This window comes from Chlorocebus sabaeus, chromosome 1 (genome assembly GCF_047675955.1).
Source record: "Chlorocebus sabaeus isolate Y175 chromosome 1, mChlSab1.0.hap1, whole genome shotgun sequence".
Taxonomy (NCBI): Eukaryota; Metazoa; Chordata; class Mammalia; order Primates; family Cercopithecidae; genus Chlorocebus; species Chlorocebus sabaeus.
Genome location: NC_132904.1, coordinates 41,561 through 64,640, shown reverse-complemented (window position 1 = coordinate 64,640; position 23,080 = coordinate 41,561). Strand labels below are relative to the sequence as shown.

The window sequence follows — 23,080 nt, the reverse complement described above, 5'->3', positions numbered from 1 at the left end:
GGTTGCCCGGTAACCGCGCATGTCTGCGCTCCGGACAAAACTGTCCGGCGTTTGCAGCCCACTTCCCGCGCACCTGGTTGTGCCACTGAGGCTTAAAAAGTATGGGTGCCTGTGGTCGAACCGGCCATGGACTAGCTTTGTGGTGTCAGCCTTTGTGACCCGGAATTGCTCCTCTCAAATGACCTTCCCAGTAGGGTCTTGCGAGGACTAGGTGTAAATATAATGCCTGACCATAGTAAAAGCGCTCAGAAAGTATTAACTGTCACCGCCATCCGGGTTGAAGAAGGTGTGAGCGCAGGGTACAGAAATGCTGGCTCCAGGTTTGACCTCCTGGGCGAGAGGTCAGACACCAGACTAGGGAACTTCCTCTACTCGGCCTCAGCGTCTACCAGGTCGCGCCGGAGGCGTGGACACGGAGGCGGGGCCGGGAGGCGGAGGCGGGGCCGGGAGGCGGAGGCGGGGCCGGGAGGCGGAGGCGGGGCGAGTCCGGAGGACTCCTGGGGCTGCGGGGAACATGGCGTTCTGGGGTTGGCGCGCCGTGGCAGCCGGCCGGGTGTGGGGCCGGGTAGCTGAACGGGCCGAGGCCGGGGGAGGCGTGGGGCCGTTCCAGGCCTTGGGCTGTCGGCTGTTGCTTGGCGGCAGGGACGATGTCAGTGCGGGGCAGAGAGGCAGCCGCGAGGTCCTCGGTGAGCCCTTGGACCCGGCGCGCCCCTTGCAGAGGCCTCCCAGACCCGCGGTGCCCAGGGCATTCCGGAGGCAGCCGAGGGCAGCAGCTCCCGGTTTCTTCTTTTTGAGGTATTTTGGGCAAGGACAAGCACTTCTTGCGTGTTCGTTGTCGACATCTCGCCCCCCTTTCTCACCTTGCCGTGTTTCCTTTGAGGCATGTCTGGGAGTTACTTCCGTTCCAACACCCGGGGCCTCCGTCTTTACGCTGATCTGTGGACGTCCCTTATGGGGTTTTGTCGTTTAGTTCACCATTCCCTCTTTGAAATACCTTCTAACCTTTAGTTACATCATGCTGTGGTGAATAACCTTGTTTGCACCTCACTTTTTGCATAAATTCCTAGTACTGGGACTGCTAGGTCCAAAAGTATATGCATTTAACCCTTTAATTATCCCCATAAATGTTGTGCGGTTAATGCTCCCACCAGCATGTGATCATACCCGTCTCCATAGTAATTGCATCTAAGAGCTGAGCCTACATAGGAAAAAATCTTAAGGTCCATGGTTGTTAGGTATCAAATGCCCGATAATGGATGAATATTTAAGTAAATAATGGTACATTGACTTGATGCTGTCTGACACAACTGCTGAAAATATTGGTGAAAAGTGAGGCTCGAAGTGGTAGCTCACCCTTGTAATACCAGCACTTTCGGAGGCTGAGACAGGGGGATAGCTTGAGGCCAGGAGTTCAAGACCAGCCTGGGCAACATAATGAGACCTCCATCTCTACAAAAAATTTAAAAATTAGCCGGGCATGGTGGCACAAGTCTGTTGTCCCAGTTACTCCTGAGACTAAGGCAAGAGGATTCCTTGAGTCCAGGAGTTCAAGGCTGCAGTGAGCTATGATTGAGTCACTGCACTCCAGCCTGGGTGACAGAGCAAGACTCTTATCTACCTGGGAAAAAAAAGAAAAAAAACATTTAATAGATCCTGAAACGTCGGCTGGGCGTGGTGGCTCACACCTGTAATCCCAGCACTTTGGGAGGATGAGGCAAGTGGATAACAAGGTCAGGAGTTCGAGACTAGCCTGGCCAACATGGTGAAACCCCGTTTCTACTAAAATTACAAAAATTAGCTGGGGGTGGTGGCGGGCGCCTGTAATCCCAGCTACTCGGGAGGCGGAGGCAGAAGAATCACCTGAACCCAGAAGGCGGAGGTTGCAGTGAGCTGAGATTGCACCATTGCACTCCAGCCCAGGCGAAAGAGCAAAAATCCGTCTCAAACAAATGATCCTGAAGAGTCAGTAATTCATCCAAGAAGCCCTGACTGAGCTCTTGTTCTGTGCCAGACTCTGTTCTAGGTGCTATGGATGGAGCAGGGACCAGGACCGACAAACACATGGAGTGCATTCTAATATCAGTGATACTCTGCAAGACTTAAACAAATCCTTGCTACCACTGGCCCTAAAGCAGGAGGCACAGGGCTCCCTATGAGGAGTCCATTGCATGGGCTTTCTGCAGTTTGGCTTTGGATTTTTGAGCTCTCTGAATTTGTTCTTTGTGTCCTTTGCACAGTGTCCCTCCCAGGTGGCCCCCATGCCTGCCCCTTAGGGTCCCCCACTCCCAGTGAATTTCAGACCATGCAGCATATACTTTAAGCCATACATCTGATGTTCCAGACATTTGGTAAAACGCCGTTTATGTGTTTTTCAGTGACTCACAAACATTTTATTTATGTAGATGAGGAATGTACTCAGGCACCCTTCGTGATACCTTGCCCTCAGCAGGCACTCAACAGCCATAACCTTCATTCTTTTGTGCTTCTCTTAACAGTTCATGTTTAGTAGCAGCACAGTAGCTATTTGAGGAATGACTTTAAGTTAATAGATGTCTGAAATGGGGCGTTTAATAGGTGGTGAGGTGGTTTTAGAGCCAGGGTTTTCCCTCTTTGCTTCTTGACTACTTGACGAGTTTTCATTAGAAAACCCCTTTGGAGGTTTGCACTCAGAGAGTTGAGTGCCTACTGAGTGTCCTGAATTATGAAATGAGCACAGTTCCCATTAACCTGAAATTTTTGCTCCCAAATAAGTCTTGATTCTGATTTATGACTGCTTTCCGTTGTAGCCCACTAGTCATCTGAGAAAGGTGATTATTTTGAGGCCTGGGGGGGACATACATGGTCATTCTTGATGGTGGGGGTGGTGCAGAGGGCAGAACCATGCTCTTTCTTGCTATCTATCCTCAGACTGGTCGCTATCTGTTTCCTTTGCTGCTGTGTTTTCTTCTGTCAGTATTAAAGGTGGAAGAAGGCCTATATCTTTTTCTGTGAGTGCTTCAAGTGTTGTTGGAAGTGGAGGCGACAGTGACAAGGGGAAGCTTTCCCTGCAGGATGTAGCTGAGCTGATTCGGGCCAGAGCCTGCCAGAGGGTGGTGGCCATGGTGGGAGCCGGCATCAGCACACCCAGTGGCATTCCAGACTTCAGGTACTGCCCGCAGTCCCACCTGCCTCCTGCACTCCCCTCCCCTGCCTCCTGCCCTCCCCACTGCCCGGTTTCTTGCAAAGGCCTCAGAGCCTCTGTCTTCTCTCCCTGCAGATCTCCGGGGAGTGGCTTGTACAGCAACCTCCAGCAGTACGATCTCCCGTACCCCGAGGCCATTTTCGAACTCCCATTCTTCTTTCACAACCCCAAGCCATTTTTCACTTTGGCCAAGGAGCTGTACCCTGGAAACTATAAGCCCAACATCACTCACTACTTCCTCCGGCTGCTTCATGACAAGGGGCTGCTTCTGCGGCTCTACACGCAGAACATCGATGGGCTTGAGAGAGGTGAGCCCTCTGTGAGTCGCACACATTCTTTTTCTCACAGGGAAGGCTCAGGTGCCTGTTTCTGGGCATGGCCGGAGCCTGGTGCTTGTGCTTCTTCCTTGGGACTGGTTTTGAGCCAACTAGTTAGGGCTTTGTTCCCAAGGAAAATGTCTCTGGGTGTTTAAAGGCCACTGCTTGTTCTCCTACATACCTGCAGAGCTGTGTATTTTGGGCAGAAGTTGACATTGTTTTGCCAATCTGGTGTGATGATCTCTCTTTTCTCTTCTCTCTTTAAAAAATTGTATTATGGAAATTTTTTGAGCACACACAAAGAGAAAAATGTAACAAACCGTCCTGTCCTCATCACCAGCACATAGCCAGTCCTTCCTGCGTCCTCACCACCTTCTTGCAAATCCCCAGATTATTTTGAAGCAAACCTCTCATATCATGAATTTAATCTAGAAATAATCTATAAACACAAGAATGGATATCTCTAGAGGATACTTTAAAAACAACTCCGGCCGGGTGTGGTGGCTCACATCTGTAATCCCAGCATTTTGGGAGGCCCAGGCAGGTGGGTCACTTGAGGTCGGGAGTTCGAGACCAGCCTGGCCAACGTGGCAAAACCCCGTCTCTACTAAAAATACAAAAAATTAGCCAGGCATGGTGGTGTGTGCCTGTAATCCCAGGTATTTGGGAGGCTGAGACAGGAGAATCTCTTGAACCCAGCAGGCGGAGGTTGCAGTGAGCCGAGATCATGCCACTTCACTCCAGCCTGGGTGACAGAGGGAGACTCTGTCTCAAAAAAATAAATAAAAATAAAAATAATTAAAAAAAAAAAAACCCAACTCTGATACCATTTTCATGCTAAATAATCACTAGTAATTCCTTAATATTGTCACACCCAGTCTGTGGTGATTTCTTGGCCGTATCCACATGGTGCCCAAACCAGCGGTTCACAGGTTGTGCCACCTTCTGGCCGTGCACCTTACGGAAGCACTTGGTGGGGCCTTTTCCTTACGTGCAGTGCTGCAGACAGGCGCTGGGACAGTCAGCTCTCCGGGAGCCAGGAGCGGCTCAGCCAGTCTGCTGATGTGTTGTCCGGTAAAAAGAGGAGGCACCAGGCCGGGCGCGGTGGCTCAAGCCTGTAATCGCAGCACTTTGGGAGGCCGAGACGGGCGGATCACGAGGTCAGGAGATCGAGACCATCCTGGCTAACCCGGTGAAACCCCGTCTCTACTAAAAAAATACAAAAAACTAGCCGGGCGAGGTGGCGGGCGCCTGTAGTCCCAGCTACTCGGGAGGCTGAGGCAGGAGAATGGCATAAACCCGGGAGGCGGAGCTTGCAGTGAGCTGAGATCCGGCCACTGCACTCCAGCCTGGGCCACAGAGCGAGACTCCGTCTCAAAAAAAAAAAAAAAAAAAAAGAGGAGGCACCTTGGCTCCAGGCATGTGTTTCCTTGCCAGAAGGATCCCCGAGCTTGGAACCACAGAGGCAGCAGTGGATACCCCATGTTGGTGGTCTCTTCTCCCAGAGGTGCAGCAGGGCAGGCCTTGTGGGAAGGCGGGAGCTCCTGGCTGTGAGATTCAGCACTGCTGAGTTAGGGCAGCGACAGGGACTTGGGAAGCCTCCTACAGCGGGGACCGTGACAATACTAACACAACCTTCGTAGGAAGTCACTTTTTGTCTGTTTTTCTACCAAGCTGTTCTTTTGGAATTTATGATATTTATATCCTCATTTTAACTTGGTATAGAATAGAAAATGTGTTCCTAGATATTGGATACAATTGTTTGAGACAGGGTCTTGGCTCTGTTGCCCAGGCTAGAGTGCAGTGGCATGATCATAGCTCACTATAGCCTGAGCTCTTGGGCTGAAGTGATCCTTTTGCCTCAGCCTCTGGACTAGCTGGGACTACAGGCATGCACTACCATGCCTGGCTAATTTGTAAAACTTTTAAAGACAAGTGTCACTATGTTGCCCAGGCTGGTCTCAAACTCCTGGCCTCAAGTGATCCTCCTGCCTTGGCCTTCCAAAGCACTGGGATTACAGCTGTGAGCCACTGTGCCCAGCCTGGTATTGGATATAATTTATTTTTTTTGAGACAGAATCTCTCTCTGTCGCCCAAACTGGAGGGCAGTAGCACGATCTCGGCTCACTGCAACCTCCACCTCCCAGGTTCAAGCGATTCTCTTGCCTCAGCCTCCCCGAGTAACTGGGACTACAGGTGCCCGCCACCACACCCGGCTAATTTTTGTATTTTTAGTGGAGGTAGAGTTTCACCATGTTGGCCAGGCTGGTCTCGAACTCCTAACCTCAAATGATCTGCCCACCTTGGCCTCCCAAAGTGTTGGGATTACAGGCGTGGACCACCGTGCCCAACTGGATATCATTATATTTGAGCTTTTATCAAATGGTGTTTTGTACTGAGTTTTGACAGGCTTTGTTTTAACCGTGATTTGGCTCCAGTTGGGAGCCCCTTTGCTCCCCTGCCTTATTCTGGTTGGTGGTGCATGTAGGTGACATGGGCATGAACACCAGGCTTGAGGACATCGCAACCCAACGGGGTTGTGCCTCCTTCCAGGAGGCCTGCCAAGCCCAGAAGTTGTGCTCTGGGACTTGCGTGCTCATCTCGGAGGCAGCAGCAACACTTAGCTTTGGCTTGAATTTCAGTGTCGGGCATCCCTGCCTCAAAGCTGGTTGAAGCTCATGGAACCTTTGCCTCTGCCACCTGCACAGTCTGCCGAAGACCGTTCCCAGGGGAGGACTTTCGGGTGAGTTATCCTGCTGTTGGTCGTCCTTCCGCAGTTTGCCGTTGGGGTGATCTGGAAAAGTGGTATTTTATTTTATTTTATTTTTTTTTGAGACGGAGTCTCGCTCTGTCGCCCAGGCTGGAGTGCAGTGGCCGGATCTCAGCTCACTGCAAGCTCCGCCTCCCGGGTTCATGTCATTCTCCTGCCTCAGCCTCCTGAGTAGCTGGGACTACAGGCGCCCGCCACCTCGCCCAGCTAATTTTTTTGTATTTTTTAGTAGAGACGGGGTTTCACCATGTTAGCCAGGATGGTCTCGATCTCCTGACCTCGGGATCCGCCTGTCTTGGCCTCCCAAAGTGCTGGGATTACAGGCTTGAGCCACCGCGCCCGGCCGAAAAGTGGTATTTTATAAGCATTGTCTCAAAAGGACAGTTGAACAGTAATAGTGTGAAAATTTTTATTTGTAAATTAGAAAATTAATACATGTTTGTAAAAAAATTTAAAACAATATAGAAATATGTAGGGAAAATGAATCTCCCTTCAGCCAATTCCAACTGCCCACTTTTTAATTGTTTTTCAAGATGGAGTCTTGCTCTGTCACCCAGGGTGGAGGGCAGTGGGGTGATCTTGGCTCACTGCAACCTCCGTCTCCTGGGTTCAAGGAATTCTCCTGCCTCAGCCTCCTAAGTAGCTGGGATTACAGGCATGTGCCACCTCACTCAGCTAATTTTTTTTTCTTTTTCTGTATTTTCAGTAGTGACAGGGTTTCACTATGTTGGCCAGGCTGGTCTCGAACTCCTGACCTCAGGTGATCTGCCCACCTTGGCCTTCCAAAGTGCTGGGATTACAGGCATGAGCCACCACGCCAGCCCCTGCTGCCCACTTTTAACAGCTTGGTGTATAATGTTCCAGCCTTTTTAAAAAAAAAAGTGATATGTTTATGTAAACGTGCTACACGTATTTATGTACATACACCTACACACAGTTGAAAAATTTTTTTTCAGGCTGGGCACAGTGGCTCACACCTATAATCCCAGCACTTTGGCAGGCCGAGGCGGGCAGATCTCGAGGTCAAGAGATCGAGACCATCCTGGCTAACAGGGTGAAACCCTGTCTCTACCAAAAATACAAAAATTAGCCGGGCGTGGTGGTGGGCGCCTGTAGTCCCAGCTACTCAGGAGGTTGAGGTGGGAGAATTGTTTGAACCTGGGAGGCAGAGGTTGTAGCCAGCCGAGATGGTGCCACTGCCCTCCAGCCTGGTGACAGAGCGAGACTCCGTCTCAAAAAAAAAAACAAAGAATTTCAGCAATCGGGTTATTTTAAGCTTAGTATTCTACAGCTTGATTTTTTACTGAGCAGTTTCATAGATCTCTTGTGTCAATACCCACAGTTCTGCTTACTCTTTTTATTAACTATAGAGTATTACATTTAGCCATTCACGTATTGTGGGACATTCTTTGATGTATGTAATTTTCACTATTAAAAATATAACAGTGGTACCTATGCTTATGCTGCTATGTACTTCTGTATTTCTGTAGAATGGGTTTCTTAAAATAGAGTAGGATAGAGTTGAAAAAATCTTAAATAAAGATAAAACTCTGAAATGGAGACATGGCACAGGACTTTTTTTATTTACTTATTTTTTATTGAGGTGAATTTTTTTTTTCTTTTTTTTTTTAGACAGAGTCTTGCTCTGGTCACCCAGGCTGCACGCAATCTCTGCTCACTGCAACCTTCACCTCCCGGGTTCAAGCAATTCTCCTGCCTCAGCCTCCCGAGTAGGTGGAACTACAGGCGTGTGCCAACACGCCCGGCCCATTGTTTTTGGATTTTCAGTAGAGATGGGGTTTCATCATGTTGGCCAGGCTGGTCTCAAACTCCTGACCTTAAGTGATCCACCCAGCTTATTGAGGTGAATTTGACATAACATAAATTTAACTATTTTAAGGTGTTCATTTCATTGGCATTTGGTACCTTCACAGTGTGGGTCCCCATCATCTCTATCAAGTTCCAGAACGTGCTGATTACCCCAGAAGAAAACCTTGTACTATTAAGCCACCGCGCCCAGCTAATGGTTTTTGTATTTCTAGCAGAGGTGGGGTTTCACCATGTTGGCCAGGCTGCTCCTGCACTTCTGACCTCAGGTGGTTCACCCGCCTCAGCCTCCCAAAGTATTGGGATTACAGGCATGAGCCACTGTGCCCTGCCCATGTTTAACTTTTTTGTTTGTTTGTTTTGAGACAAGTCTCGCTCTGTCACCAGGCTGGAGTGCAGTGGCGCAATCTTGGCTCACTGTACCTTCCGCCTCCAGGGTTCAAGCGATTCTCCTGCCTCAGTTTCCTGAGTATCTGGGACTATAGGCGCCCACTGCCACGCCTGGCTGATTTTTGTATTTTAGTAGAGACAGGGTTTCACCGTGTTGGCCAGCATGTCTCGATCTCTTGACCTGGTGATCCGCCCGCGTCAGCCTCCCAGAGTGCTGGGATTACAGGCATGAGCCACAACCCAGCCCGTGTTTAACTGTTTGAGGAGCGAATATACTGTTTTCTGCAGAAGCTGGACCATTTTACATTCCACGAACAGTGTGCAAGGGTCTCCTCTTATCCATATCCCAACACTTACTTTCCATTTTTTAATTACAGCTCTCCCAGTGGGTGGGAACTGGTAACCCGTTGTAGCACTGATTGGTGTTTTCCTAATGATTCAGATATCAAACATCTTTCCATGTACTTTCTGGCCATTTGTGTATCTTTGGAGATTGAAGTCCTTTGTGCATTGTTTAATTGTGTTGTCTTTTTTATTGTTGAGTCCTTTATATATTCTGAAAGCTAGATCCTTATCAGACACGTAGTTTGCAAATATTTTCTGCCATTCTGTAGGTTGTCTTTTTTACTTTCTTGATGATGTCTCTTGATGCATGAAAGTATTGATTTTTGATGAAATCCAGTTTATTTTTTTCTCACTCTTTTGGAATCATATCTGAGAAATGGTGTCATTTTACCCCTATGTTTTCTTATAAGAGTTTTATAGTTTAAAGCTTTTACATTTAGTTCTTTGATCCATTTTGAGTTAATTTTTGTGTGCGCTGTAAGGTAGGGATCCAGCTTCGTTTTCTTGTATGTGGATATGTAACTGTTCCAGCACCATTTGTTAAACAGAAACTGTGGTCTTGGCATTCTTGTTGAAAGTCAGTTGGCCTAGGTGTATGGGTTATTTCTGGATTCTCAGTTCTATTCCATTGTTATGTGTATATCCGCGTGCCTGCACTGTCATGTTTTGGTCACTATAGCTTTGCAGTGAGTTTTGAACTTAGGAAGTGTGAGTCCAGCACATAGTAGAAACTTCATATATGCATATTATTCTTTTTATCAACTCATTCATTCATTGAATGACCAATTTATTCCACAAATAGTTTGGTCTGCTCAGTGCCAGGCCCTTTGCTGGGTTCTGTGGATGTGAAAACAAATTAAAGTAAGGTGGAGTCATCCAACAGTTACAGTTGGGTGCCATACCAGTTTTACTGCAGATGTGTACTGGATGCTCTGCTGACTCAGCTGTAGGAACAGAGCAGGCTGGGAAGCACCTTGGAGATGAGGCTGCCTGGGTGTAAGAGTCTGTTTCTGGCAGCAGAGACCTGGAGTGTGGGAGGCCTGCTCTGTTAGGGTTTGAACTGGAGTGTGGAGGCCTGCTTGCTCTGTTAGGATTTGAACTGTATCCTGACGATCATGGGAGGTATTGAAGGATATTTAGGCAGGAAAATGATGTGAAGGGATTTGCATTTAAAAGAGATTATGAGGGGCTGGGCACAGTGGCTCACACCTGTAATCCCAGCACTTTGGGAGGCCTAGACAGGCGGGTCACCTGAGGTGGGGAGTTTGAGAGCAGCCTGGCCAAAATGGTGAAATCCCATCTCTACTAAAAATACAAAAATCAGCTGGGTGTGGTGGTGCACCTGTAATCCCAGATACTCAGGAGGCTGAGGCAGGAGAATCGCTTGAACCCGGGAGGGGGAGATTTCTGTGAGCTGAGATCGCACCACTGCACTCCAGCCTGGGTAACAGAGTGAGACTCCATCTCAAAACAAAATAAATAAATAAATAAGAGAATAAAATAGATAATTTGGGCAACAGGTTGTTGTTAATTCCCCGCCTTTGTTCTTCTCCTCCAGTACTGTGTTGGCTATTCTGAATCTTTTGCCTTTTCATGTAAATTTCCGAAACTGTTGCTATCTATTCTCTGCCTGTTTTATTTTTGTTGTTGTTGTTTGGGTTTTTTTTTTTTTTTTTTTTTTTTTTTTTTGAGACAGAGTCTTGTTCTGTCGCCCAGGCTGGAGTGCAACGGTATGATCTCGGCTCACTGCAACCTCCGCCTCCCAGGTTCTAGCGATTCTCTTGCCTCAGCCTCCTGAGTAGCTGGGATTACACGCGCGCGCTGCCATGCCCAGCTAATTTTTGTATTTTTAGTAGAGATGGGGTTTCATCTCTACTATGGGGTCAGGCTGGTCTCGAACTCCTGACCTCGTGATCTGCCCACCTCAACCTCCCAAAGTGCTGGGATTACAGGCATGAGCCACCGTGTCTGGCCTCTCTGCCTGTTTTTTAAGACTTTTGTCTTTGGAGTTTTGCAGTTTCTCCATGCTGGTTTTCCATATGAATTTCCTTTGATTTCTTCTGCGTAAAATTTGTAGGCCAGGTGGGCACGGAGGCTCACGCCTGTAATCCCAGCACTTTGGGAGACCGGGTGGGTGGATCGCCTGAGGTCAGGAGTTCGAGACCAGCCTGACCAACATGGTGAAACCCCGTCTCTACTAAAAATACAAAAATGAGCCACGTGTGGTGGCACCCATCTGTAATCCCAGCTACTTGGGAGGCTGAGGCAAGAGAATTGCTGGAACCCAGGAGGCAGAGGTTGCAGTGAGCCGAGATCATGCTACTGCACTCCAGCCTGGGTGACAGAGTAAGATGCCATCTCAAAAAAATAAAATATAAAATAAAATTCTAAGCCCTGCAACCAACGAATGGACCCCTCCCCTTGGTCAAGGGAACCCCAGAGAAACCTTGGAAGTCAGTTCCTGGCCATAGCAGGAGGGGAGGTCAGATGCGCCTCATTGTACCCCTCCCTCCCCAACCACCATTAGGCTTTCTTCACTAAGGGCTAAACAGAAACCAACCCTTTTCAAAGGCTCCATACTGCTAATGTGGATTACTGGCTTATCTTCCCAGATACAGATCAAAGACAAGATGAGATGAATGGTTCCTTCACCCTTCCCTGAGAGGTCTGCTTAGTTCTCTTCCTCTGTTTCCTTCTGTCACTTCCTGAAGTCTCACAAGTACTTAACCATTCACCTCACAGCCACCCTCCCCCTTCGAAGGACCACGTATAATTACTAAACCTGAGAACCTCTTGGGACAAAAACAACCACAGATGTGCTTGTGACTCATGTTTTTCCTGTGGGCACCCTCATGCTGGCTCAGTAGCCCTCACTTGCTTGAGATCCTGAATATGTGGGTTGGTGTCTTTCATGGTTGCTGGATAATACTCGGCCGTTATCTTGGGATATGAATTGCCCCTGGCCCGCTATCTGGCCCCTCTCCTTAGGGATCTCTGATTGAACCTACGTTAGGCCTCCTCTCTCCTGCTGTTCCTGATCACTCTTCTGTTCTGTAATTGCTCCTTCTTGTGCTGCGTTCTGGGTAATTTCTTCTGGTCTTTTTTCCAGTTTACTAATATTGTATTCTGTTACAAAGTCCTTCCATTGAGTGTTTCTTTCTTTCTTTTTTCCCAAACACCAACTTGAAACAGACATTGAGTTTTAATTTTTTATTTCTGTACTTTTTATTTCTAGAAGTTCTGTTTGGTTACTTTTCAAGTCTGCTACATTATTTTTTAATAGTTTTGTATCTTTGATAGTTTTTTTTTTTTTTTTTTTTGAGATGGAGTCTCACTCTGTCGCCCAGGCTGGAGTGCAGTGGCGCAATCTCAGCTCATTGCAACCTCCGCCTCCCTGATTCAAGCAATTCCCCTGCCACAGCCTCCCAGGTAGCTGGGATCACAGGCGCGCACCACCACGCCTGGCTAATTGTTTGTGTTTTAGTAGAGACGGGGTTTCACCATGTTGGCCAAGACAGTCTGATCTCCTGACCTCATAATCCGCCCACCTTGGCCTCCCAAAGTGCTGGGATTACAGGCCTGAGCCACTGCGCCTGGCCTTTAATAGATATTTCAAGTTTGTCTTTTTTTTGCTTCCTTAATTTTTTTTTTTTTACTATACCCCATGCCTCCAAGATAACAGTTTTTTCTTTTTAATTTAGATATAATACAGTTTTACTGTGTATCCAAGATTATCAGAAATCTTTTGTGGGTCTCTTTCTTTTGTCTTTTGTTTCTGTTGCTTCTTGCTGGATTGAGCCTGCTTAAAACAAGCCCGGTTAGCGGTAAAGGTTTCCCTTAGAAAGTCAGGTGTCTTCCTCTGTAACTCGCTCCCTTTTCCATCTGCTCCAAGGCATTAGTTTATATTAATCTTGACTCAGTGAAGTCGTGTCCACTTCACCTTGGCCAGTAAGGAAGCAATGTTTGGCAGATGTTGTTACTCCTAATAACGCCAGCCAGTGAGTGAAGCCGACCTGAAAGCCTCCCCGGGCTGAGGCAATGGCATGATCACTGAAGCTCAAACCAGAGACAGTTTCACCTTGTGACTGAATAATGTTCGGTGTAGGCCAAATGCCTGCAGACGACTGTTTGAGGACCGGTGTGGTCTACCAGGTGTTTTCTTAGCACCAGAATGTCTCCGGTCACCATCCCCGGTGTAGAGCACGGTGTTAGATACGCTAGATGCCTGCCGAAGTAATAACGCGTGAAACGTATGATGTCCAAGATTTGCTTTTAAATGCTCCAGCACCTCCTCCCAGATTCTGGAGGGCTATGACACAATCAGCTGTGAAAACTGGTAATTCCTAAAGCTGGGTACATGGGGGTTCATGATACCTCTCCCACCTTTTTTGGGGGAGAATGTTTGACACTTTAATAAGAACTTGTTGGCCGGGCGCGGTGGCTCAAGCCTGTAATCCCAGCACTTTGGGAGGCCGAGACAGGTGGATCACAAGGTCAGGAGATCGAGACCATCCTGGCTAGCATGGTGAAACCCCGTCTCTACTAAAAAAATACAAAAAACTAGCCGGGCGCCGTGGCGGGCGCCTGTAGTCCCAGCTACTCGGGAGGCTGAGGCAGGAGAATGGCGTGAACCCGGGAGGCGGAGCTTCCAGTGAGCTGAGATCCGGCCACTGCACTCCAGCCTGGGCGACAGAGCGAGACTCCGTCTCAAAAAAAAAAAAAAAAAAAAAAAAAAGAACTTGTTGCCTTTTCCTTTTACAGGGTGTTGCAGGCATCTTCCTCAGGCCTGTTTTCTCTGTTTTCCAGGCTGACGTGATGGAAGACAGGGTTCCCCGCTGCCCGGTGTGCACCGGCGTTGTGAAGCCCGACATTGTGTTCTTTGGGGAGCCGCTGCCCCAGAGGTTCCTGCTGCACGTGGTTGATTTCCCCATGGCAGATCTGCTGCTCATCCTTGGGACCTCCCTGGAGGTTTGTCAGCCTGTGCAGGGAGGAGGCTGGAGGGCAGGGGAAGGGAGGGGTACAGAAGTCATCTCATGGGCCCTTCCGGGGCTGGTGCCACTTTCGGAAGGTGAGTGGATTCAGCTGGGGCTCCAGGCTGAGGGAACAGCAGCCTGTGCGGGAGACAGGAAGGCAGGAAGCTGCTGGGCTTTGGAGGTGGTGTAGGTGCGGGTGGGGCACCACGTGTGAGGAGAAGGGAGGAGGAAAGGGGGCGTCGGGTTGAGGTGGAGGGGCAGGCCTCCCAGGTCGGATCAGGAATACTGATGCTGCGTTGGGAGTAGTGATAAATCCAAAGGGACTGGCCCAGGGACGTAGCTGCACCCTTGGGGCCAGAGAGGCCTTTGGGGAGTGGAGAGTGGAGCAAGTAGTGCCAGGAGGCTGGTCCTGAAGAAGGTGGAGCTGTGGTCACCTGAGGGACAGCGAGGAGGGGGACTGGACTTGCAGCCTGTGTTGTTTTGGGGGTGTGAGAAGGAGGCGTCTGGCTTGGTCTGTAAGGTCAGGGCATTTGCTGGTGAGGCGTGATTTGGGAGGGAGGATGCCCAGCTCGGTTCTGTGCATGTCTCAGGTGCCTGGGCAACGCCCTCTGGATGTGGTCAAGCAGCTGTTCTGCGTCTGCTTCTGAAGCTCAGGAAATTCCTAAAAGCTGTGATGAGTCACGTAGTGTGTGTGTGACTGGATATAGGCACCAAGGGCAGAAGGGCCAGAAAGACCTGTGCTCCGAGGGGCCCAGGGCAGCCGCAGGGCCCAGAGCGTGTTTGTTCGGGCCTTCATTGGGTGCTGGGCCCTGCTCCAGTGCTTTGGACATCCACAGTCAGATGTCAGTGTAAGAAGTTACATAGTTTGTGAGGAGATGATCGATGTTCTGGGAAAGATAACAAGTAGGATAGAAGGGCTAGAAGGGTTGGGAACCAGCTGCAGTGTCAAGCCAGGCAGGTGGAGTTGGAGCTAAGAGTTTACCAAGGTGAGGGGGGTCTGGCAGGGGACACTGCACAGGTGACAAACGGCAAGGAGGGTGGGGCGACGTCAGCAGTGACGGGCACGGGCTGGAGCAGAGAAGGAAGTGGGGCACAAGTGTCATCTCATGGGAGGCTGGCGCTGCCTCAGAAGATGAATGGATTCAGCTTGGGTTCCAGGCCAGAGCCTGGAAGTTGAGAGGACTCCTTTGGGTGCTGGGCTGTGAGCCCACCATGGGGGCAAGACTAGGAGCAGCAGACCCAGCAGGGCCCTTGTAGGTAATCACCGGCTGGCACTGGCTGGGGGCCGGGTAAAGCCAGCAGAGGCTGAGGTGCTGGAGTCTGGGTGTGTGTGAACACAGAGTGGGCGTGCTGGTGCGGTGCATGGGAGGGCGTGGACTCCCAAGGACTCCAGGACTGTGGCTGGAGCAGCTAGAAAGACGGAGCCGCCATTTCCTGAGATGGAGAAGCCTGGTAGGTGGGTTTGGGGGAGCTCAGGAACTCAGCCTTGTTTCCACGGATTTGAGGACATACTGCGGACTGGAGGTGTTGAGCAGGTGGATATGAGTCTGGAGTCCAAGAAGGCCCAGAGGCAGGAGCTGGGGTGCTGGAGTGAGCAGACAGGAGAGCCCAGGGTGTGGACAGACGTGAGAATGCCATGCTAGGCCTCGGATGGAGGGACAGACACAGCAGGAGCAGTCAGAGGGGCCATGGTGGTCAGCAGAGTGCGGGCTGAGACCAGCTGACCGTGCTGGCCACCAGGTGTGGACACTCGGGCCACCAGCCATCTTTTTTTTTTTTTTTTTTTTTTTTTTTTTTTTTTTGAGACGGAGTCTGGCTCTGCCGCCCAGGCTGGAGTGCAGTGGCCGGATCTCAGCTCACTGCAAGCTCCGCCTCCCGGGTTCATGCCATTCTCCTGCCTCAGCCTTCCGAGTAGCTGGGACTACAGGCGCCCGCCACCTCGCCCGGCTAGTTTTTTGTATTTTTTAGTAGAGACGAGGTTACACCGGGTTAGCCAGGATGGTCTCGATCTCCTGACCTTGTGATCCGCCCGTCTCGGCCTCCCAAAGTGCTGGGATTACAGGCTTGAGCCACCGCGCCCGGCCCAGCCATCTTTACTGTTGAAGTGAAATGAAAATGGCCTTTTTCCTTATTATAAGTGTACCATGTGCGTCTTTGAAAAGATTCATACAGGGCCGGGCACAGGGGCTCACGCCTGTAATCCCAGCACTTTGGGAGGCCGAGGCGGGCGGATCACGAGATCAGGAGATCGAGACCATCCTGGCTAACACGGTGAAACCCCGTCTCTACTAAAAAAAAAAAAAGATACAAAACATTAGCCGGGCGTGGTAGTGGGCGCCTGTAGTCCCAGCTACTTGGGAGGCTGAGGCAGGAGAATGGCGTGGACCAGGGAGGTGGAGCTTGCAGTGAGCCAAGATCACGCCACTGCACTCCAGCCTGGGCGACAGACAAAGACTCCGTCTCAAAAAAAAAAAAAAAAAAAAAAATTCATACATTATATAAAGATATAAAGCAAAGAATCAACTTTTTAATCCCACCAACTGTTAGCATTTTATTCTGTGTCCTCTCAGGTTTCTTTTTTTTGTACAAATGCACACGTACAGATGGTAATTTTTAACTAAAAGTTGGACAGCACTGTACATTCTATTCTGCAGCCTGCTGTTTTCACGTAACAATGTGAGTCCATGGAGATCTGCTGCCTTGTTAATGCTGACAGTTTCCCTTATACGGATATGAGGTCGCACCTGAGAGGCCCATGTCTGTAAACACGGTGCCATCGTGAACTGAACGAGCTGGTGTCACGCGTGGACTCTGTCTCATGTGCTTTGTGGACGAAATATTAATGTGTTTGACTATGGAGTACCACTCCAGCTCCCCTTTAGGTGTGACACAGTATATGGGGTGTAAACCATATGATCTTTTTAAAAATCTCAAAAATTCTGAAACATATTCAGCCACAAGAGCTTTAACGTAGATTTTGTGGATTTAATACAAAGTTTATGTAAGCAATTTCTTACTGATGGACAATGACAATAAATAGTATATAACTTTTATATTAAAAGTAATGCTGGGCCAGGCACTGTGGCTCACACCTGTTATCTCAGCACTTTGGGAGGCCGAGGCAGTAAGATTGCCTGAAGCTAGGCATTTGAGACCAGCCTGGGCAGTATAGTCAGACCTCGTCTCTACAAAAAATAAAAAGATAGCCAGGTGCGGTCTGTGTAGTTGCAGCTATTTGAGAGGCTGAGGCAGGAGGATTGCTTGAGCCCAGGAGTTTGAGGTTATATTGAACAATGATCATGCCACTGCATTCCAGCCTGGGCAACAGAATGAGATCCCATGCTGTAGTGAATATCCCTGTGTGTCATCCTGATCTACCCATGCAAGTACTCCTGAAGGTTAAGTGCTGATAAATATTGAGAACTTGCCTTCCAGAAAGATGTAACAATTACATTGCCACAAACTGTGTTTTTGTGTAGCCATTTTCTCACATCCTCACCAAAACCAAAATCACACAAATCAAATTGGTTAAAAAATGCATGTGTGTGTGTGGAGGGGGGTGTGGATTTTGCATTTCTGTAGTAAAGAATGAAATTCATCTTTTCATGTTTATTGGCCAGTTGTGTTTCCTCTCTTTGGATTGTATATTTGTATCTCTTGCCCATTTTTCATTGGGTCATTGTAAATTAGCAATATAAATTAGTTTTAATTTTAATAGAAATTAAATAATATAAATCAATTTTAAGGTTAATATAAATTTCTTTTTTTGTTGTTTTGAGACAGAGTCTTGCTCTGTCTCCCAGGCTGGAGGGCAATGGCACGAACTCGGCTCACTGCAACCTCCACCTCGCAGGCTCAAGCCATTCTTCTGCCTCAGCCTCCCGAGTAGCTGGGACTACAGGTGCGTGCTACCACGCCCAGCTAATTTTTGTGGTTTTTTGTTTTTTGTTTTTTGTTTTTTTGAGACAGAGTCTCGCTCTGTTGCCCAGGCTGGAGTGCAGTGGCCGGGTCTCAGCTCACTGCAAGCTCCACCTCCCGGGTTTATGCCATTCTCCTGCCTCAGCCTCCCGAGTAGCTGGGACTACAGGCACCCGCCACCTCACCCGGCTAGTTTTTTTGTATTTTTTAGTAGAGACGGGGTTTCACCGTGTTAGCCAGGATGGTCTCGATCTCCTGACCTCGTGATCCGCCCATCTCGGCCTCCCAAAGTGCTGGGATTACAGGCGTGAGCCACCACGCCCGGCCTTGTGTTTTTAGTAGAGACGGGGTTTCACCATGTTGGCCAGGCTGGTCTTGAACTCCTGACCTCAGGTGATCCACCTGCCTTGTCCTCCCAAAGTGCTGGGATTATAGGCATGAACCACCGTGCCCGGCTATTAATAGACATTTCATTATAAATTAGCATTATAAATTAGTTCATTATATGTTTATAAATGAGTTTATCAATTAGCAATATAAACTTGTCATGTGTTGTAAATATTTTTGCAGTTTATGAGAGGTTTTTAAAAATTTTTAACTTTCTACATAGTAGTTTTATGTAGATACTGATGTAATAGTATTTACATAGTCAGATCTGTCATTTTCCTTTGCCTTATCTGACTTCAGTTTTCACATCTAAAATGTTTTTCCCTATCCTTACTTGTAAACCCTCAGTTTTCTTCAAGAACTGTTTTGTTTACATTGAAACCTTTAATCCATTTGAATTTTTTTTCAATGGGAGGTAGGAATGGAGCATTTTCCTCCCAGATAATGAGCCAGTTTTAATGCCATTTATTAGTGTGTCCATTTTTTACCTTGTTCCTCTTAAAAGACGCTTTGAGAGCTGTATGAAGAAGCCTGATGGCACCGAGCTAGGCCTCTCTAGAGGCTGGGTGGTGAAGACCATGGAGAGACGTAACAGTAACTCCTGCTCGGGGGCACCAGCCTCTCTGGGTGCCCGATGCTGGTGGTGGTTGTCACTGCAAGCAGGGCTAGCCAGAGTTGATGGACGAGTCTGCACTGTTGTCCCTCTGTGGCATGCTGGGAGACAGCGAGCTGGGGAGGACAGGGAGAACAGAACGTGCTCACAAAGAGGAGGTAGGAAGGTTGGATCCCTGATGAGCCTTGGAACGGAGGTGGGGAGAAGCAAGGACGTGTGGAAGCAGCAAGGAGTGGAAGAGAGGGAGGCTGAGGGGAGGAAACAGAGTCACTGAGGCCAAGCGGCAGGAGCTCAACTGAAGAAATGAGATTGGTGGTGGGTTTTCTGTATATCGCCGGGTCTGACTGCCAATCTGCTGCCCCTCCAAGGCCTCAGTGGCTGTGGCACGAAACGTCCTGCGGGGCTTGTAGGGTGGACACTGTACCCTCACATTTGGGCCATTTTTCAGGTGGAGCCTTTTGCCAGCTTGACCGAGGCCGTGCGGAGCTCCGTTCCCCGACTGCTCATCAACCGGGAGTTGGTGGGACCCTTGGCGTGGCATCCTCGCGGCAGGGACGTGGCCCAGCTGGGGGACGTGGTTGACAGTGTGGAAAGGCTAGTGGAGCTTCTGGGCTGGACGGAAGAGATGCGGGACCTTGTCCGGCGGGAAACTGGGAAGGTACAGACGCTGAGGAGGACCATCCAAGGGGCTGCCCTCCTCACTGCTCTAGGGTGTGGTCCATCTTGTATGGAGCCCCACTGGCTAACACGGTAACAGTCGTAACCGACGATGCTGTGAATCCTGCACCAGGTGCTACCTGGACCTGATTGGGTATCACTTTCAATACCTCCATTTAGAGATGAAGAAACAGATGCTAACAGGCCAAGCAGGGACATGGTCCAGACACTCAGGGCTGATGAGTCTGTACTCTTAACAGACTGTAGGCGTTATCTTCACTCCCTAAAGTAAAGCAGCCAACAGTGTTCCTCTAAGGCCTGGTATGTGATTCTGAGATGATACGGGTTAAAGAACTTTGAGAAGCTAAAGTTCTCTGCATCTGTGTGGGATGAAGGCTCCATTAGTGATGCTTTTCGGAAGTAATTGGTATGAGAGCCATTGATCGATTATAATCTGCTGAGGAAAGCCAAAGAGGCTCGATGCTTTCTTTCTAAGAGATTCCAAACCGCCTGTAAACAAGTGAAGTTACAGAAAATGCAGTTTCCCATGAGAATCATGTAGCATGTGTAGCCTTGATATTAAGGGTTTTCAGTGGGAGGTAGCATGAAGCATTTAAAGTCCAGCGTTGCCGGGTGCGGTGGCTCACGCCTGTAATCCCAGTACTTTGGGAGGCCGAGGCGGGTGGATCACGAGGTCAGGAGATCAAGACCATCCTGGCTAACACGGTGAAACCCCGTCTCTACTAAAAAATACAAAAAAAAAATTAGCCGGGCGTGGTGGTGCATGCCTGTAGTACCAGCTACTCGGAGGCTGAGGCAGGAGAATGGCGTGAACCTAGGAGGCAGAGCTTGCAGTGAGCCAAGATGGTGCCACTGCACTCTAGCCTGGGCGACAAAGCGAGACACCATCTCAAAAAAAAAAAAAAAAGTCCAGCGTTATGATTACAGGCAGATGTGACACTGTCCAAAGGGGATTTCACCAGTGTATTAGTGTGTTCTCATGCTGCCAATAAAGGCATACCTGAGACTGGGTCATTTATAAAGGAAAGAGGTTTAATGGACTCACAGTTCCATATGGCTGTGGGGGAAGACACAGTGGAAGACAAGGAGGAGCAAAGTCCCGTCTCCACGGCGGCGGGCAAGAGGACGTGTGCAGGGGAACTGCCCTTTCGAAAACGGTCAGATCTTGTGAGACTGACTCACTACCACAAGAACAGCATGGAAAAGCCCCACCCCCATGATTCAGTGACTTCCACTTGGCCCATCCTGGACACGGGGGGGTTATTACAATTCAAGGTGAGATTTGGGTGGGGACACAGCCAAACTGTATCAACCAGAATATATCACAATTGATGCTCCTCTTGTCTTCCAAGGCAGGTGTCTTAGGAAATCCTGATCCTTTTTCCTCGTCCACAGCTGTGGCTGCCTCATGGCTCAGGGCCATGGGGTCAGCACTCTCCTCACCTCCACCAGTCCGAGACCTCCAACCTCTGGTCGCAGGCTGATTTTTTACCAATCATGGTCACTTCATTATGGTAGCGGGGAACCCAGGTAACAACGAGACTTAAACGCTGAGAGGCGAGTGCCTCCTGGCCAGCTCACAAGGCAGCAGAGGTCTTAGATCAGTCCAGCAGGCTTTTTTGAGGGAGCCCTTTCCTGCTCTGACTTCCTATTTTCTTTTTTTTGTAACGGAGTTTCAGTCTTATTGCCCAGGCTAGAGTGCAGTGGCGCGATCTTGGCTCACTGCGTCCCCGCCTCCCGGGTTCAAGTGATTCTGCTGCCTCAGCCTCCTGAGTAGCTGAGATTACAGGCACAAGCCACCATGCCCGGCTAATTTTTGTACTTTTAGTAGAGACGGGGTTTCACCACATTAGTCAGGCTGGTCTCAAACTCCTGACCTCAGGTGATCCACCCGCCTCGGCCTCCAAAGTGCTGGGATTACAGGTGTGAGCCAGCATGCCCGGGCCCAACTTCTGTTTTCATAGAAAAGCAGATTGTAATTCTGGTAGCTCCTGTGGGGTTTTGGAAGTGGCCCAACAGGATTTGAACTGTGTAATGTAGTTTCACACAAATGTACGTAAAATGGGTTATGATTTTTTGTTTTTTAAAGAATTACTATCCAAGGGGTTACTTTTCCAAATAGTGGATGATTTTAAGCACACGAGCATCAGTACATCTTGATTTGGGCACTTCAGGTCCCTTCGAATGAGGCTCTCCATTTAGCCACCCTGCTCTGCCCAGGCCTGCTGGGATGCTCTTAGCCTGCACAGCAGCAGTATTTGCAGAATGCAGCTTGTTTTGTGAGATATTTTGCATGTTTGCAGCTAGATCTGTTTGACCAGAGATCTGCTGGCCTGCCTGGGTGTGTTAAGAGACAGCTGATACCCTCTGTCTTCTGTGTTCCAGCTTAATGGACCAGACAAATAGGATGATGGCTGCCCCCACACAATAAATGGTGACATAGGAGACATCCACATCCCAATTCTGACGAGACCTCATGGCTAATTTTGGTCAAACCAGAATATGTGAACTGAGTGGACACTGGAGGCTGTCACTGGAATGTCTTCTCAGGCCGTGAGCTGCGCTGACTGGTAGGGCTGTGTTTACGTTCAGGGCCTCCCCGTCACATACAAAGGAGCTGCCTGCCTGCCTGTTTGCTGTGTTGAACTCTTCACTCTGCTGAAGCTCTTAGTGGAAAAAGCTTTCTTCCGTGACCCTCTTGAACTGAACAGACCGACTGGAATCCCAGACCGAGTTTGCTTTCTGTGCCCAGGTGAAGGGCAAGCTCAGCATCTGTTGGTTAGAAGATCCAGACTTGGGCTGAGCAGCCCCCAGCCCTCTTCATGTCCCAAAGTGTGGTCCTGAGACCCCAGTGCTGCACTTCTAGCATGTTGGTCTCCTTTAGTAGGGCTATTTTTAATGAGAGAAAATCTGTTATTTCCAACATGAAATACATTTAGTCTCCTCAAAGGGACTGCAAGGTTGACATGAGTTGGAAAGGGAACCCTGGAATACACGGCATCCCCTCTGTTGGAACAGTCTGAGGACTGAAGGCATTTGTCCCTGGATTTATTGGAGATGGCCCAGCTCCTCCCTCTGAAGGTGGTCACATTCTGTTGACTCTCCATACTCAGCCTCTCCTCCAGAAACACATGTTCCAGAACATTCCAGCACTTTCTATCTGGTCTCCTTGTCCCCACACTAGTCCCCCTCCCCCAGGGCTTCCTCCAGTGACAGTTAGAGCTAATCTCTGAGACAGGGAAGGCATTACTCACTTCAAACCCAGGCTGAGTCCTGGCCACCTGCTGGATTGTGACGAAGGCCCAGCTCTGATGGCTCGCCCTGTCAGGCACCAGCTGCTTCCTCCTGGGCTCTTACCCACATGCACATCCTCCTTCCTAGCATCAGATTACCTGCGTGTTTCCCCAGACAAAAGCACTTCCCATTCCTGAACCTTGCCTACCCTGGGCTGAGCTGATGGGAATAGATTTAATGACAGTGACTCCCAGGAAGGGGGTCCTGTGACTTTGCTGTGGTAAGAACAAAAGGTGGAACTGGTGACCTAGGAAAAGTGTTGAATTCTAAAAAGAATGAAATTAGTTTCTAACTCTAGTTAATGTTCCTTTTTTATTTTATTTTTTTGAGAGTCTTGCTCTGTCGCTCAGGGTGGAGTGCAGTGTTGCGATCTCAGCTCACTGCAAC

At 49.1% G+C, this 23,080-nt stretch overlaps 1 protein-coding gene across 4 annotated transcripts; it reads left to right on the top strand.

Moving 5' to 3' along the window:
- Positions 1-117: 117 nt before the first annotated feature.
- On the top strand, positions 118-22,348 carry SIRT3 (sirtuin 3). Of its 4 annotated transcripts, none has more exons than XM_037998729.2 (8): positions 118-341; positions 2,954-3,145; positions 3,257-3,489; positions 6,141-6,241; positions 13,637-13,798; positions 19,170-19,379; positions 20,752-20,929; positions 21,785-22,348. In XM_037998729.2, exons 1-7 carry the CDS (start codon positions 223-225, stop codon positions 20,881-20,883), a joined length of 1,149 nt encoding a protein of 382 aa, XP_037854657.1. In that variant the 5' UTR covers positions 118-222; the 3' UTR covers positions 20,884-20,929; positions 21,785-22,348. The 4 variants fall into 4 exon arrangements, with proteins under 4 accessions (XP_037854657.1, XP_007996052.1, XP_007997530.1 ...); XM_007997861.3 differs by lacking the exon at positions 118-341 and adding an exon at positions 477-795; XM_007998599.3 differs by lacking the exons at positions 118-341; positions 20,752-20,929 and adding an exon at positions 479-795.
- Positions 22,349-23,080: the final 732 nt, after the last annotated feature.

What these genes read in the sequence shown, in the direction of transcription:
- SIRT3 (XM_007997861.3), top strand. Translation starts at nt 515, where the DNA reads ATGGCGTTCTGGGGTTGGCGCGCCGTGGCAGCCGGCCGGGTGTGGGGC. An exon ending in AGTGGCATTCCAGACTTCAG is followed by an intron (nt 3,146 to 3,256) that starts GTACTGCCCGCA and finishes CTCTCCCTGCAG; the next exon opens with ATCTCCGGGGAGTGGCTTGT. An exon ending in TCCGGCGGGAAACTGGGAAG is followed by an intron (nt 19,380 to 20,751) that starts GTACAGACGCTG and finishes TTGTCTTCCAAG; the next exon opens with GCAGGTGTCTTAGGAAATCC.